This window comes from Anneissia japonica, unplaced genomic scaffold (genome assembly GCF_011630105.1).
Source record: "Anneissia japonica isolate Jap-2015-1 unplaced genomic scaffold, ASM1163010v1 scaffold287726_len2788222_cov184, whole genome shotgun sequence".
Taxonomy (NCBI): Eukaryota; Metazoa; Echinodermata; class Crinoidea; order Comatulida; family Comatulidae; genus Anneissia; species Anneissia japonica.
Window position 1 is genome coordinate 2,478,846 of NW_022705125.1, and position 18,475 is coordinate 2,497,320.

Consider the following 18,475-nt stretch of genomic DNA (forward strand, 5'->3'; position numbering starts at 1 on the left):
ATATGGTCGATTGGTCAATTTAGCAACAACATTTGAGTTAATATAATCAGGGAACAGTGAAATTACACTGTTCCCGATATAATTTAGATTAAATTTCAGAAAATAAAAAATTATAATATTTACGCACATTGAAGTCAAAAAATAATTTTAGGGTAAAAGAATTGAAAAAAAAAAAAAAACTGGATGAAAACATTTTTTTACGAAAAACCCATCGCGGTAATTAAGCAGCCATTTTGTTTTGTTGTCGAGTATTTAATACAGTTTTCTATTCGATTGGTCGTCTTCGTTAAGTAGGATTTTACCACTGCGTAGTTGGGCGTGGTTTAACGAAGAACGACCAGTCGAATACGGCCATTTACTTTTAAAATCCTTTCCGTGTGGGTGTCTGGTTGTGTGTGTGTGTATGCTGAGTCAGGCCATACTGTGATTTTGTTATGTTGCGTTAAAGGACAATTTTGACATACAAACGGTATCGATTGGTGAATTCCGCTTCCTATGGCCTACAGCTGCTAACTGGGAGCAAACAAACTTACACTAAATACTGGCCTATTATAGACAAAACTAGTTTTATGACTTTCCTTAAAGGCCCAGTAACAAAGATTTTAATACCACACGCTACCCTATTTAAAGTGTTCCATTAGAAAAACATAAATTCACCAAATTTCTTGGTGTCTCATTGACGAAAAGCTATAATAAAATTACCACAAAAATGTCGGCCAACCTCGGCATTCTTAACAAGCTTAAATATAATAATCTCCCAACAAATATTTCTGCTCTAGCTCTATATAAAACACTCATCCTTCCACCTATATCATGTTGCAATATTAAAAGTTACATTTTCTCAGTGCCCTTGGCTTTAGCACCGAAACCACAAGGCTTAATAATAATAGGCCTAATAAAAGCACAAGAAGAAAGCTCTCAGGATTTGAACTCCCATTATCTCATACAAAACTTTTATTTTACGATTCCAATACGTTAAATATGATGATATAAATGAATTACAAACAGGTGTATTTACTTTGATTTGATTTGCCTTGGGATTAATGCCAGCGATTAATGCCAGATGATAAATTCAAAATAAAAAAAAAGTAAGCAACATTAAAAATCCAAAATAAATAAAATAAGTAACATTTCATTTGAAGATATAACACCGTAACCAACTGAGCACAGTAAATTCTACTACACATTGCCACTATTTTTAATTGCTATAAAATGTATAGAACGTTGGATATCTTGCAGTCACTATATTATGCATAATTCCATTCGATAGTTTGAGTGAGGCAGAAGCGCCATCAGAAAGACATTACAATGTACTGTATATTGTATAACTAGTATAATAATAATTATATAATTTTAATGGTAGCCTGCCCTCTTAAGTTTATACGGTGACGAAGTTTTTGTTAGCCGTTGGTTGGTCGATTGACAACGCCCTTCTCCTTTCTTCTCTCCTCGAGTCTGATCCTTTTACTTCCGGGTTTTCAACTTCCTATGGACCGCATTGTATCGTCGCACTGTTCACAATTCAACCATCCAATCTCGTGGTGAACTAAACAATTTTGATTTTTTTGAGGTTGTGTATTTTTTTCTAGCAAGCATAGTCTGACAAAAAAGGTATGTAAGCAGTTTTTGTACATTCCTTCAGCATGTTGGAGCTAGCATTATAAAATTATCCGACTACCGGTATTTGCTTTATATAGTCAGGCCTTCCTTCTCTACTCTAGTCCGGGTCAAACAAGGACTGGGTAAGCAGATACCGGCTTGGCCCCTCACCGGTTCATCTCAAGGGCAGAGGACCTGGCCTAGCCTGGTTGAGGGAGATGGGTGGATAAGCATCCCGATGTGTACTGTACACTTTCTTGAGACATTTTACATTATTTTACGACATTGCGGTTACAACATCTTTGGTTAAATATAATATTTAATTAATATTACTATTAGCACTCATTTTACTTGGTAACAACCAGTCTTGAGGATGTGGTGTAAAGTGTTAGTTATTTTTCCTGAAGATTTGGAAAAGTTCAAGTGAAAGTCCATAGTACAGTAGGTGTTCCTACTATAGATAATCTGCACTCCTTGTTTTTATTGAGATATATTTTCCATTTACTGTTCAAAAGAAGCAAGTGTATGTTTGCTAATGTACTGTTTCTGTCCAGGGCTTATTTAGCTCATTTAACTCTATATGATTTTTAACTAGGTAGGTAGCCTAGAGTAGTATCCACTTCATGCTATTTTAGTAATAGAGGAGTAACATTTTTATTTAAATAGAACAGTGGAAGGATAGTTATAATCCTCATACCATTCAAAGGAAATCTTACGTCAGTACTTAACTAAACTGTCAGTAACTGTATACTGTGACCAAGAGATTCTGATAACATTAATATTAAAATTCTGTATGCTTTGCTGTAGATATGGTATTCTTGCCAATAACAGTAAAGTCCATTATAGTGACATCATCATTTAATTCAATTAAAAGTTTTAGTGACACAAAAGAAATGACTGAACAATTACAGTAAACCACCAAGGATAACACAAATTACTCTAGAACAGTGATTATTTCTGCTGTGTTCCTAACATTGGTTAAAATATAAAGACAATGTTTATTTTTCTGGAACAATGGATTCATTTACATGATGTTTTGGTTATGATTTTATGACTTGTGAGGGTTCACCCTAATTGGAACCCTGGATGCGAATTTGAGTTACAGCTGCAAAAGCATACACTAATACATTTCTTACACATGTCTCTGTCATGTTTACCTTCAACGGAAAAAATGGAAAAAGCTTAAACTTTGCTACGGCTTTGGGAAACACTACTAAAGCCAAGACTTACACAAAGGCATGCATATAGGCCTGCTGTATTACTGTAGGCCTAGGCTAGTGAGATACTGTAAAAAGATAATTGATAAGTTATTTCAGACACTGATTGGAAAAAAAGAATCCTTAAACCCATTATTTTATTCAAAAATTTATTTTGGGTCTAGTGTGCTTCAGGCAAATTATCAGGAAATAATTTTTTTTTTCAACATTTCAGAAATTGATAACAATTGTTTGATAAAAGTTTAATGTATTACAATTTTGTTAAAGAATGAATTAAAACATATTTTAAATTTGTTGAATATTAAACTTACAAAACAGTAGTTGGAACAGTGACAGACATAATTTAATACTGTGCATGAAAAATGAATGAAAATGTTTGCATTTTTATTTCAATGTCAACTTTACTCTCACTTCACATGTGAACAATAAACAGGAAATCTAACCAAAGAAAAAAAGATATCTAAAAATTTATTAAATATTTGCAACTCATTTTTTTAAATAGGAAAAATATTTTAAAATTTTATAAATTCAATTATGTACTGTACACAATGTATTAAAATTATATTTTCATATATGAAAGAATATATATTGGTCACTGCAAATATTGCATTAATAATCATTACAAAACATTGAACATATTATCAATATTTGATACCATAATGCTTTAATTATATCTATAGATATTCAATTGAATTATGTATCTGCAACATCCATTATGGGCTACAGTATTACCAACAACAAAAAAAACTCCAAAACACAATAGACAATAAAATATAACCTGTATGTCCTTTAAAAATGTGCATTAGGTGGTATGAACATGACCTGCAGTAGGCCTACATATCCATTCCATGATGGAACTGTGCATTATTATTTAATGCATTAATTAATATTCAGTTAGAAAAAACTATTTTAAGTTAAAGGGACCTACATGTAAAACTACTGTGTACAGTACCGTCCAGTCCGAGACCCCTCTAATTCCGAGACCCCTCTAATTTGAGACCCCTATAAACTAATTTCGAGACCACTTTTTCAAAGAACTAAATCTTCAGTCTATTAAGTGGAGACCGAACCACAAGACCACCGCAAATTTTCAGGTCCCAAAGGTGGTCTCGAATTGACAAGTGTATTTCCTAACATTGACAATGCTGTTTCTATACAGAGGCTATTAAATTAGCTGACTGGTAAATTAATTATAGGATTTTCATAACACAACTTAAATCATCAAGACCTGAATTGTTTTGCTGTGTCTCAAAAATTTGATATTTTAAAATGTGCAATGATTTAATATCTTTGTAAGGGGTTTCCCCAGATTTTACTTCAGGTGTAGCCTTCCCATTTTCAACCATGGCTTTGTCTACAACAAGGCAGCCAGGTACCTGTACATACTGTACATCTGTGCTGCATTAAAATGTGTCTTCTGATATTTTGCAATTATAATGTATTGACTTAGAGACGTTAGTGTGTTCGCTGAAGTGTAGATGCTTAACTTTACAAAGACAATCCCAAAGGTTTTTCATTACATTGAATGCATTACAATATGCAAACAAAAAAAATTAATGAGATGTGGCTAAATGTCTGTAGAAACTCCCAGGTTTTGAAAATTTTAATTGTACCAATAATTTGAATGTATGTGGATATATGTAATTTGTTTGCATAGCATTATTAGTTTACACCCTTTGTAGTGGAAAACTCAAATTAAATTTGTGTTTATCCATGTGTTATTAATATGCTAATAAAATAATTATATTTCATCCATTACTAGTTCAAAAGTTTACAAGATTGTTGATAGTTTGGGTGAGAAGCATACTGCAACAGTATACAGTAGGTGAATCTAACAGTCCACAATTTTGTTAATGCATAAATGATATACAAATTAATATGATAAGAACCTCATCTACTATCTTTAAATTATTAATTTATCGGGCAAGGACACAAACCTCTATAGAATTCCATTTTAGAAGAATGTTAAAAAATATGTTAATCGTATTTTAAGCTAATTTAGTAATTAATGCAACATTTTATTAGTTAGGCCTACAGTAATTTAAAAAAAAAAGTGATAGTGAATGATTTAACAGTAATTTATGGCATAATGTAGTGATGGTACAAACTTTCTAAATGATTTATGATTTATTTATATAAACATACACCTTCGAAGCAGTGGCACTCAATAAAACTTAGTGCAATTAAAAACCACATTTTGCAGTTGAACTGTGTAAATTCATAATTCATCAAAAGTGATTTGACAAAGACCCACATACTGTATGTGTAAAATACAGCTGCCGTGAAGTATTTCCTTGTTAGTTTTTTTGGCTGGTGCTAATAAAAAGAAATTCAAAGTTTAATTGTGTGTACTGTATATTGTACTTGTGTTTCCTGTCTAAATACCAGGCAGGTTTATATTCAATGTGTTGTTGCATTGTGAGGCTGACATGATGTTCATCCTTCTCTCAATAATAAATAATTCTTTATAATAATTTTACTACAATACAGTACAATAGTATAGTATGACCTTTGCCTTATAGTGAACAGTATGAAAGTAATCAATATTTTTGTAAAATGTATTCTTATAGAATATGCCAAATAAGGTTCTTATATTAGGTGGAATGTGGGGGAGATCCAAAGGAGGTGGGACAATGTATATCCCCCAAAAAGAGATAATAGCTAGAGAAGAAAAGAAAAGCAAAAAAGTGGAGCATGGTAATTGGTAAAAGTAGAAGAATAACCCATAACTTGCAGCGTCATTATGCTGAATTGCGTATTGGCATGGTCTATGACTATCTACTGTAGTAGCTGTAAAAAGGCGCTTATAGTTAGCTACATGTTCACATCATTCAACAATAACATGGGCTGAAATGAACCATACTGTAGCTTCAGGGTAAACCCCCTAATCTACCGGAAGATGCAATGGGTTCTTTAGATTGCTCACGAGCCAGACATGTACACGGGACCTCCCATTTTAAGTCATTAACCTGAGAAGACTTGGTTCTACCATCCGAAACCTGCCCTAGGAGCAGCCCAAACCAGTGCCAATGTTAAGGCTATTGTCTGGTCAGGCATTTCTAAACAAAAATATCAAGCATCCTCCCCTCCCCCCGCACTCAGCTCAGTGCTTCGCATGTCTCATAGTCCCTCCACAGATTTTTATCTGGATGTTATACCATCCCACATCAGCTTACATGCTTCACTGACCACACATCTTCCTCATGCATAATAATGATAGCCATGAATTAATGAGGATATTATAACAAGTGGTGGTACAGTTGTCTTTTACAATGGCATTGGCAATAGAAGAAAGTTGAAATGCATCGTAGAATATTATATCCTTTTATGGTAATCCCGTGTACCACGTTCACTTCCTGGATTCCGTTACTAGGAAGGAAGGGTTGGCCTAGGCTAGCTAGCAGTAGAAAACGTAATGAGAAACTGATACTACTGATTATCCCAATAGTAATCAAGAATGAATCAATTATTCATATAATAGGCAACCAAAATGTTATATGGTTTCATTTCATTACAGTACATGGCTAACCTACTTGTCATTACTCTATTTATATTACTGTGCACTTTTAGGTATAGAATTTTACTCTGTTATTACAGCTCATTATGTATTCCTTGAAAGTACTATTCATTGTCATTCTGTTGAAATGTGTGTTAGTACCGTAATATTAATTATTTAAAGTTAGGTAATTATATTTACTAACAATTAATTAATGTATCTATTAAAATATTATTTAATTATGATAGTAATTGTTAGGGAGTTGTTTGTGCATTATTTGCGCTTACACAGCTTTCTTTCAACTGTAATGTCAGAATCCATGTCTGTCACTTTCCATGTTGTAATGTACTGGGATGTGGTATAATATTAATTGTGTAGACCTACAGTAGCCATCCAGGTCCAACACAATAGGAATACTGTAGCTCCAAAGGGAGATTGCAAGAGGAAGTCACCAGGGATTGGAAGTTACTGTGATTGTGTGTAGTTGTCATTGTAGTTGTCATTGTAGTTGTCATTGTTTCCAATTGACATTTCATCACATTATTGCACTTATCGTTTTGAAGAAAATTAGAATCTTTAAAATAATTGTCATTGTTTTTAATTAACACTACTCATTGGTACAGTAATGTCATTATAAGATAAGAGTTCATAAATTATTTGTCATTGTTTCCAATTGATACTTCTTTACAATATTGCACTTATCATTTGAAAAAATAAGAATCAAATAAACTGTTATTGTTTCCAATGACATTTCACTTTAATGTCATTTAAAAAAATATAAAATCATAATAATTGTCATTGTTTCTACTTGACATTTCTCTTTATTGTAGTATCATTTGAAACAAAGAATCATATAATTATTATTGTTTCCAATGACATTTCACATTATTACAATGTCGTTTGAAGTAAGAATGATTATAATAATTGTCATTGTTTGCAATTTTGGAACAATGAGAATGATTTATAATAATCATCATTATTCTTGGCATTTGAAATAGGAATAAAAAAAATAATAATAATTATATTTTTAGGCTTGTCATTTGAAAGCATAGGAATAGTTAATAATTTATTATTAGCAATATTTCCAATCATACTAATTCACATTTATTGCACTTGTCATTAATATTAAGAACCATTATTTTTTCTAATGACGTGCAATAATGTGAGAGTAGTTTGCTCAATCGGCTAAACAGGTGGTAGCCGCTGTGTGTGTGCTGAACCGTGGCGATTTATTGGTCTCCGGTTCAATTCCCATTCCTGCTCTCCTTGTACCGTACAGCTGGAGGGCTGAAATGCAAGTTACAATAGCGCACCGTCTTTCGGATGAGACGTTTAAGCCATTGGTCCCGTGTGCATTATGGCCCATGTGCACGTTAAAGAAAGCAGTGCACTCTTCAGATAGGAGATGGGGATGTCTTCTGGTGTACTGTCCAATCATCACCAGAAGGACACCACTGAAAATAAGTCTTCTTCAGAATTTTGTGGGTTATCCTTAGTGTTCGCACCGAATAAATCCACCCATAAAGTAGATATACAATACAGTGAAAAAGAGCGGTTAATTTTCTTAAACAGCTTCTGTTTAGAAACACATTGTAATTAATACAAATCTATACAATCAACAATATTGCTTTGTTATTCAAATTGTGTATGCTACTGAATAAAGGCTTTAAAAACACAACATTGTTTACCTTTATAATGTAATTCTATCTACAGCAGTAGCCATAAAACTGATGCTGATTTTGTTCATATTTTACTACTTATAACATCTTGTAATGTCTTAAAATCAAATTGTGAAATGTATGATTGAAAATATCAATAAGAAATAATGTATAAGATGAATATTGTTTGAATCTTTTAATTATAATATTTTTTATTTGCAATTTTGTACAATATATGTATTATTGACAGTGATTAAAGCAATTTGGATGGGACGTTTAAGCCGTTGGTCCTGTGTGCATTATGGCCCATATGCACGTTAAGGAATGCAGTGCACTATTTTGAAAAGAGTAGGTGATTGTCTCCCGGTGTATTGCCCAATCACCACCAGAAGGACCCAACTGGAAATAAGTCTTCTGTTTATTTGTTTTTTAGAAACCTAGAATTAGAAACAAGGAAGCACTTGACAATTAAAAAAATGGATGCGATGCCAAACAAGGGGCGCTTATTCGAGAGGGGCGCTTATTTTAACGGGGCGCTTATTCGCGCGAGTACGGTACTTCAGTGGCATTTTGGATTCGATTTAGGCAAGTTCAACTGTATAGACAAAATATATAGAGAAAATGCAAGAATTTAACAACCCAAAAATTGCCTTTAATATTTTGGTATTCAAATTCTCAAAACCAATAGAAAAATATATATATATACTATATAAAAAAAATATTTTTACATTCATTATCTTTGCTGTACAGTAGTACTAAAGCAATGTTTACAGTATTTACATCCAATGTTTATCTGTAACAGCTTGTTACATGGATTTAAGTAGTTACAATAGATTTAGTAGTTAACAGGCCTTCGCTTTGGCAGTGGTGCGTCATCCAGATGAATTTATTTGTCAATCACCCTGCTATTCCCTCGCTTTGAAGCTTTTGCGCAGTCTGAAGCAACATACAAGGCAAGCATGTTATGCCCAAACTGTGCCACCGTTAAATTTTCGCATCTTCCACCAGCTCCTCTTTACTTACTGAAATAGTTTTTTAGCAGGTCCTGGTTCAATTTATCACTTAGAAGAAACTTAACATTAGGATGATCCAACAGATTCTTGCCAAGCTCTACAAATGAGTTAACTGTAGGAAAAAAACAACAAAATTCTATAATTATTAGCAATGCACAAAGCAATGGTAAGTAAAATTATAGGTTACAGGCCCGTAGCCAGGGGTGGTGTGGAGGGGTAGTGTGGAGTGGGGTTTCCAAGAAATGCCCTAAAATGCATGCACACAAGAGTCTTTTCTGGGCATCTACAGTGCCTAAGTATCCATAAAAAAAATGTCGCACATCAGCCCCAGCCATGGTAGGGCTAAGGTGGGTACTGTCTCTGTCCACATAGTACACAGTATGGTAATTACAATCTTAAAAATTTAGGACATATAATTCCACTAACCTATTTATTCTTAAACCTTTTAGAGTTTCTTGACTGAGTAGAATTTTCTTCTTAGTGGAACTGGTTACGTTGTCTATTCCGTTGACCTGTGCCTTCCATTCATCCAGGAAACCTAGAAACTCATCTTTAAGCCACATTAAAATTATCAAGCTTATTTTTGAGTTCCATTCCAGCTACAGTAAGCTTCCAATCAAATTGTTCTAATACCGTCAAATGCATAATGACCAAACCTGCATTCGTCAATCTCACAATTTATAATTGTTCACCAGATTACCAGGTCACCAAGCCAGCATCTTTAGCCTCTTTGTCATATTCCGCTAAGGTCTTCATACTTTGCATAGGAACGACCTGTTCGCCACACGAATGGCAAATACCATCATCAAATGAACAAATAATTATGTTTGTCTTCACTTTTTTTCGTTAATATTAAGTTAGCATTTTTTTAGTTTTTGTCTTCCACCTGTTAAGCTTCATGGAGTAGCACTTGCACACAAAGTAAGCATGTACAGTAAACCTATGAAAAAAATAAATTTTGTTTTAAAAATACATGATATTAAAGATTAAAATCAAATTTAAAAAGACTTAAAAAACGCTGCCCTCTCGCGAGGGTGTTGGCACATGGGCAACCATATATTCTGAAATGTTACAGGCAATGCTTGGATCCTTGTTCAATGTCAGATGTTTGTGTGAATTTGTAAAAATCTTATTTTGACTTAATTTTAACATGCCAAAATGTGCCGAAAAGTGGAAAAAGGATAAATCCATGTGTCATAAAACAACTTTTTGAAAATAAGTAAAACTTATGTTAATTAAAAACATGACTTCTTCTTGTTCGATCTTAGCGTTCTTGGTACAAAAATTTGCGTTTTGAAAAGCTGATTAAAAATACCGAATGGATCCGAAGACTAGTAGGCTTACAATTCCTCATTTGGTCATTGGTGTGTATATTTCTTTACTCCACACGGCATAATTTGTCGATAGAGGTCGGAGATGAGCTCGGCTTACAGCGATACAGCGGTACATGTTTAAACGATTTTGAAACTGATAAACGCAGCGGGGTACAATAAACAATCGCAATGCTGTAGGATAGGCCACTGAATGTTGCTAACTGGATTATAGGGGATTATAATGATAACTCCAGCTCGAGAAGCCTCCTTTTTTTTTCTTCCCCCATGGTATTTGCCAGTTTGCTCTACAGCAACAGATTAGTATTACCATGAACATGATAATATTAGTACTGTATTATCTGCATTTTTAATTGGTTGGCAGATAATATTAATAATAATAAATAAATAAAAATAATAATAAAATTAAAAAACAACGTGAACAACAAAATTGAGTTTTACATTTTGAAGTTGTGCAATTTTGTATAATTGTATGTAGGTGAAATGGGCCTTGCAATTGCAAGGGAAAATATGATTGAAAAAAGTAAATGTTTAGTGTAGGCCTATATGTTACTATGTATGGGTCAGAATACAGTAGATGTAAACTTTTATTCTTCATTGTTATGTTTTAATACTTCTAGATCGATGGCCTTTGTGCGCTCAAGTAAATTTCGTCACATTTTTGGGAAGAAGTATGCAAATGAAAACACTTTTACCAATGTGCGGTTAACAGAAATCAACTTTGACGGTGTGGTTATCACAGCAAACGCGAAGTTTTTGGCTTTTGTTGTTAAGACGGGTGGTGGAGGAGCATTTGGGGTTCTTCCGATTGAAAAGGTATGTATCAGTATTTCCATGTTGTGTAGCGTTTTTCCTTGCAGTTTATGAAGCACTTTTTTACTTCAGGTTCGATGTGGCTATGGCCAAGAGCCAACCGCAGTAAAGACAGACATGGAGAAGTGCTTGAATGTATGCATTTGTTATTAAATATTAAAATTTAATATTTTTTAAATTTTATTAATTGAATTTTTTTCCAGCAATAATGGCTTTTTCGGGTGACCACTTTCCAACAGTACCCCCCAAATTGTGTTCACTAATCATTTATTATATTCTTTGTTTAGTATGGGCGACTGGACCAAAGCTTCCCCAAGGTGGAAGGCCATGAGAAAGATGTACTGGTCCTGGCCTGGAATCCTTTCAACGATAACTGTATTGCGAGTGGAGATGACAAAGGCGTAATCAAAATCTGGGAAATTCCAGACGGCGGTATTAAGGAATCGATAACTGAACCGCTTCTAGAACTTTCCGACCATCAACGCCGGGTGCAGCTGTTGACCTGGCATTGCTCAGCTGAGAATATTTTATTTTCTGCATGTTAGTATATTTCGATCAAATTCCTTAAGCTGGGCACTTACTGGGGCTAAAAACAGCTCCATTCCCTAAGCCTCATAAAAAGACTTCATTGATAAAAGCAAATTATTTTATTTATTTGCGGGCTCTCTGAATATCAGCCGACCTTCTAGGATATGCTAGAAGGGTCATCCTCTATACATATGTGTTAAAATATAAAATATAAAAAGAGTGGTTGTACCTGACTTTAATTTTACATTGATGTAAACCATCACAGTATTAAGCAAATTTTACTTGTAATTTAAATTTATATTATTATTATTAATATTATTATTAAATATTGTTTGAAGGTTTGCATGGCGAAGTAACAATATATTAAAGTTTGCAGTACACCATGTAGATAGTTTTGAAAAAACTGATGTTTGTTGAGAATGTCTTGACGTTTCGATTCTCAACAAACAGTTCTTTTCAGAACTACCTATGTGGTGTACTTCAAACATTCATATAGTATTATTATTATAATTATTACACACAGGTCAATGTTTGATAAAATGATATCTTTGTAATCATTTTTGCACACAATGAGTTGTTTACTTTATAAACAAAAGACTAGACTTATAGTATACACATGCTTTTTTATCTACTGTTATGTTCTGTTAGATCCCCTGTATTGAGAGTTGTACATTTGGTAGACTATATTAACATGTAGATTTAAAGACACATTTTCCTTTAGTTTTCAAAGTTTCCCTGTGAACCTGTTGGATTTTTCTTTAAAAAAATACCTTGAAATTTCAGAAAGAAAGAATCCAAAATTTCAGCTTGAATTTTCAAGCAGTTTAAAAAAAAATAATTATGACTTTTTTTTCTAGATACCACGCCCCTTTTTTCATTCAGGTAATGGCTCCTATAACTTTGTATTACAGTTATTACAAAGCTATATCTTATGGAATATTGAAGATAAAAAGTTGATACATAGACGTATTTGTCCCCCCCCCCCCTTTCAAGAAATACCATTCAAAATTGGATAGCCTAATTTATTAGAATGTTTATACACCCCCAAAAATAGTGGTGGTTGATTAGAGCCAAAATGACCTTTATATACATTGTACGAAATGTAGTGTCTTCACTACAGAGAGCTATTTTAAGTGGCAACTGGGTACATGGTCACCATACGGAAGAATCAGAACAGTCAATTATTTGGAAGGGTTTTAATTTCGTTTTCTGAAGCATGCAAATCTTACTCAGTTACTTGAATGAATTACTTGCACTTACAGTGCACCAGTCTCAACTGTATGTTTATTCATTCACAGCTGCTGATTGTGATATTATAGTATGGAACCTGGAGTCGGCTGAGGCTATAGCATCCTGCTCTTTTCCTGGCTTCCTCTATTCAATGAGCCTTAACGAGGACGGATCCAACATAGTCGTTTCTTGTAAGGACAAGAAATTCAGAGTCCTGGATACACGTACATTAGAAAAGAAATCGGTACAGACATTTTGTCATTTTGTAAACACATCTATTATATTATATGTTAGATTTTATTGCACATAAAATTCACATTCTGGATAGAAAGTTTGTCGACATAATATACAGTATTTAGTGGTAAGATTTATCAGCATTTTATGAAATTGCATATTGCATCTGAATGTTATTCTATTGATAAAACATTCCCAATGATAATTAATATTTCAACACGTCATTTTATTGGCGCTATATAAATATTTATTATTATTATTATTATTATTATTGTTATTATTATTATTGTTATTATTATTATTATTAAATTTAAATATTATCAAATTTAATTTTTATACACTAATCACTCCATCATGTACTATTTTCCAACTATTGTTTGGAATAATAACTATACTAATCACTTATTTCAAAATTTTCCTTAGGAATGGGACGGTCATCAAGGATCTAAACCGCAGTTTATAGAGTATGCTAACTATAATATGTTTCTGTCGACTGGATTCTCTAGAATGAGTGAACGTGAGTTGGCTGCATGGAGCCAGGTACGTACGACTGTATGGTCAAGTGCTTAAGGTTTTGACTTTTAATTGTGAAGTTGTAAGTTTGAGGCCAACACTGAGCACACCGGCTATGTCCTTTGGCAAGACACTTTGAGGCCATTTTCCACTAGAGGAATTTATTCGCGCAAATCTAAAATTTTCGCCTCTACGCATGCCCAGTTTAATCACAAGATTCTCAAATGCGCATGCGTACGGGTACAAGTTTTTGATTCGCGCAAATAAATTCACCTAGTGGAAAACGGCCTTTATGTTTCCCTCCAGTGGCGTATCTAGGAGTCTTGAAATGGCGGGGGTTGGGGGTGCCAATGCGCTCGCAAGGTAAGGCGATAGGTAATTTTTGAATACTTGATTTTTTTGCCGCCTACCCCTACAATGATACAAACATCCTGTTGTTTTGTCGAAATCAACAGTTGAGCATTTTTTTTGTAAATTGTTGGGTAGACCCACCCAGCCCATCCTATGATGACGCCCGTGACAAGGAAATCTCAACATTGTACCTGATTTATTCTCTATGTGTATGTGAAATGTGTGCGCTGTATAAATCATATCAAATAATAATATATTAATATGTATTTTAGTGGATGTTCTCAATGAACTTGAATGGACCAAAGTAATTCTGAAAAGCCATAAGTTACAACTAAAAATAAATTACTGATAGTATCTCATATATCCTAGTTTTAGGTTTTTTAGTCTCAAGATCGCCATTTAACAACTGGTAAACCTTCTTCCCACTTCTTGGGCTGTACATCCAGTTGAAACCTGGCGAGCATCTGATTTTAATTAGAGTGTGGGTGTTTGGCTCCTTGAATAACCCTGACATTGAGAGGTGGCTTAAGGAACATTTGTATGTATATTATATGTTGTAGGGGCGTCAGATGGCGCAGCAATGTTCTGAAGGGCGCAGCCAATTGCCATGTTGAATGTTGAGAAATAAAGGATTTAAAAAAATAAAATATTTGTACTTAATAATATAGCTTTTGTTTTTCTTTATCTTAGACTGACCAGAAAAAACTTACACTAACGTCTTTGGATACAAGTAATAGTCCCCTGCATATTTACTATGATTCAGATCTCAATGTTGTTTTTCTAACTGGCAAGGTAAGCTGTGGTCTACATACGTTTGACCAGCTCTGGCAAAACCAGCCATTTGTAGGAAATATTCAAAATTAAGTTTCTGGTATTTTTATACTGCATGAATTCTTATTTTTTGTTGGATGGAAATTAGTTGAGTATAGCAAAGTTATGAATATTTAATTCATTTGATATCAGGGATGTAATTTTTGACAAAACAGATTCCAAAATCAATAGTTTATTATTGAGATTTGTATTTTTAAAATAATGTTAATATACTTTTCATATGTATGTGTATGCGTGCATGTGTGATGCATGTAGAGTTAAGCTAAAATGATTAAAAAAATTTTTTCACAGAAATATGACTAAGCAAATGAAGATGTTTATAAAAATTTGATTTGTTAAATCTTTATTGCTGTCATATATAAAACCGATAAATAAAATTGTATGATTGTTGTCTTACACAGGGAGATGCTGCTGTCCGATACTACGAATTAGTAGAAGATGCACCATATCTTCACTTTCTGAGTAACTATGTAGAGTCAACGGCACATAATCGAATTGGAACTGTCTGCAAGCGTGCGGTCAATCCACACTTAAAAGAAATCTGCCGCTTCTACCGATACGAGAGCAAAAATATAATATCCGTCTCATCAATGATTGTCCCCAGAAAGGTTAGTGAACATTTTTTTTTTTGCTCAGTTTTTAAAATGACAATGTGATATGTTTTATATATTTGTATGGTGAGCATGGAAGCTAACAGTATTTTCTGCTAAGTCCCTCCTCCTTATGGATATTGTTGCTAAGCTCCCACAAAACAATAGCATAAAATGTATGGAAACTTGTGCATTTTTGGGACAACATGTGTGGTTGTAGGATGCACATTATTCTTGCCCCTGTTCTTATTGGTCAGTTTTCTAGTTTGATTGACATTCCAGAAAGGTTCATTTAAATAAATAAGCTGCCATTTTTCACCTATTATGCTGCAGTATTAAGTGTTAAGGTTTTCATATACATTAATAATAATAAAAATAATGGTTGAATTTACATAGCACTTTACACCAGCGCTCAAAGCGTGGATTAGCTCGTACAGTAACTTTTTTCTCCCCCGAGGGTCTCTTCGTGTCTGAGCTACCCGTTAAACCGGCACCAGCTGCTCTCGTCTGTCCACAACAGGGGCTATATGGACCAGTACAATGGGGTAGGCCCCCCCCCCACTCATCTTGCAAGATGTACTGGGTTCTTCAAAGTGCACATGTGCCAATTGTGTATACTGGGCTTATGGTTTATAGTCCTTATCTGAGAAAACTTGTTCCACCTCCAGAACCATAGGAGAGCGTCCCGTTGGAACCAGCGCTGATATTATGGCGCCCTTGGCTTAACCGCTCGGCCATTAGCATTGTATAAGCCGATTGATTTGCTTTTGTGTTTATTTGAAAAATCTTTTTTCACTTTTCCAGTCTGACACGTTCCAGGAAGACATATTTCCAGATACAAATTCTGATGTTCCAGCACTGTCCGCATCTGAGTGGGTCAGCGGCAAAAACGCCAAACCCAACAAAATGAGCTTCCAGGCTTCATTTAATGGACAATCTGTCAAATCCAACAGTACTACAAAGAAAGCAGGAATAGGTTTAAAAAAAGTAATCAAACCAGCAGGAGGAGAAGGAGGAGAGGTAATTAATATGCATACCCACAATGCATTGTTAAACCTGTTGTACACAAGTTGTGAATGCAGCACAAATGTTTGATCATACAACAGCAGACCCACAATGCATTGTCAAGCCTGTTGCGCACACGTTGTGAATACAGCAGAAATTGTTGGTCATGCTACTATCAGCATACCCACAATGCATTGTTAAGCCTGTTGTACACAAGTTGTGAATAGCAGAAATGTTTGCCAAGAAAAAATCTAACTAAAATGTTTATGGACATGCATCTGAATACAGGCATATTTCCATGTCTTTTTTGAGGTTTTAAGAAAATTGGGGAAAAAAAAAATTTTTTTATTACTTTGTATAATCTACTAGCTTCCAATTGAATATTAAGAATTTAAAAAATATGTTTTTTTTTTTCCAAATATTGGACGTATTATTCTATTCTTTGCTTAGACTCTTTTTAAGTTCTGTCCACACTATATTAAGGAATGTTACATGTTTTTGTCAAATACAATTTGATAGTCTGGACAGGACTTTACATTGGTTGGTTCAACAATATGGTTTCCCCATATTTTTAATGATTTGGTAGGTGTGTGTTTTTTTTTTTATTATACTGCCCTCATCAGTTTTTCCATTTTGCACATATGGAAGGCAATGAAGGTAAAAAAATGTTATGATAAAATTGAATGATGCCTACAATTTCTGTATTTTTTCAGGATGAATTTACAGCCCTGAAGAAAGAAGTTCAGAAGCTGAAGTCAACAGTTGAGACGCTGGAAGCAAGAGTAAAAACGCTTGAACAAAAATAATCAGATGATTAATGAAAATCAGTCAACACATTCGAGATTTCAAGGACAGTAAAAGACAAAGATAAATGCAGAATACTAAACTGTTTGATAAATTTCCTAATGATTAATCCTGTTTTGTAATTTTCAATAATTAGATATTATGCAGAAATTTAAGTAATCAGTGGGTCGGTGGACATTAACCACTTTGTTATATAAAACAATATTGTATAAAAATTCAAAAACATAATTGTTAACCCAATGTGATTACAGTAATGTTTGATTGCAATATTTGAAATTTGCTCACAATATTTGTTTCCAAAGTATAACAGAAATTGATGTTTCTAAACAGACACACAATTAAAAAGTATATACTGTAGTTTAGTGTGTACTGCAAGTATCCTCTGGCAAAATTGTTTGGAAATTTCTGAGATATTGTGTAATTCAACTCTCTGTATTTATAAAACTAAAAGTTGAATTCATTTTTCAGCATTAATTTCGTTTTAATCTTCATATTTTCAAAGTTGCGACTAAAAATATCTGATAATTTGTTGTAGGTTGGGTTATATTTTCTAATCTTAAAAATACCAAGACAAAGATTATTAGCTGTCTCTTATACACATCTAGATGTGTATAAGAGACAGGTAAATTTGTAGAGTTTACCAACTTTTTTTACAAGCTAGAATAGTGCGAAAAGATGTTCAATATTCTGAACATTGCAATTTAGATTTTTGAGTTTGACCATTGAAAACAGAAATTCTATTCTGTATAGTGATTGAACACAATTATCTGTGTATGATTTATGAATATAATTATTAGTATTAAATCATCATTTTTTTTTCTGCTGATGACTTTGTATCCTAAAGATAGTAGACGAAATAAAATGGACAAAATATTTTTTTTCCCTATTTTTCTATGTTGTTTAGTTGCATTGCTGTATTTTGATCATAGTGCGCAACAAAAATTTGGGTGGTGGTGGTGGTGGTTGTGGTGAGGTGGTTATGTTGTTAGTAATAGCAGTTGTGATGGTGATTTAAAAAATGAGAACAATAACCAGTGGCGGATCCAGGAATTTGAAATGGAGGGGGGCTCAAGGAGGGACTTTATCAGGCGGAGGGTGTAGACCTCCTCATCGCAACCATGGTTTGGTCTGAGGTACTGTAACACAATTTATTATGGTTGCCCGTAAATAGTAATTAATTTTGTATATATATATATTTTTTTTATTTTTATTTATTTTTTTATTTATTTATTTTATAAAATAATTTTGACAGATTTAGGGTC

The 18,475-nt window shown here is 33.6% G+C and overlaps 1 protein-coding gene across 1 annotated transcript; it reads left to right on the top strand.

Annotated features, from left to right (window-relative positions):
- The first annotated feature begins 1,462 nt into the window (after positions 1–1,462).
- LOC117105281 (coronin-1A-like) lies at positions 1,463–17,795 on the top strand. The gene is made up of 9 exons (XM_033246389.1): positions 1,463–1,610; positions 10,933–11,130; positions 11,415–11,667; positions 12,954–13,129; positions 13,543–13,659; positions 14,674–14,775; positions 15,216–15,422; positions 16,209–16,424; positions 17,123–17,795. Exons 2-9 carry the CDS (start codon positions 10,939–10,941, stop codon positions 17,213–17,215), a joined length of 1,356 nt encoding a protein of 451 aa, XP_033102280.1. The 5' UTR covers positions 1,463–1,610; positions 10,933–10,938; the 3' UTR covers positions 17,216–17,795.
- The last annotated feature ends 680 nt before the right edge of the window (positions 17,796–18,475 follow it).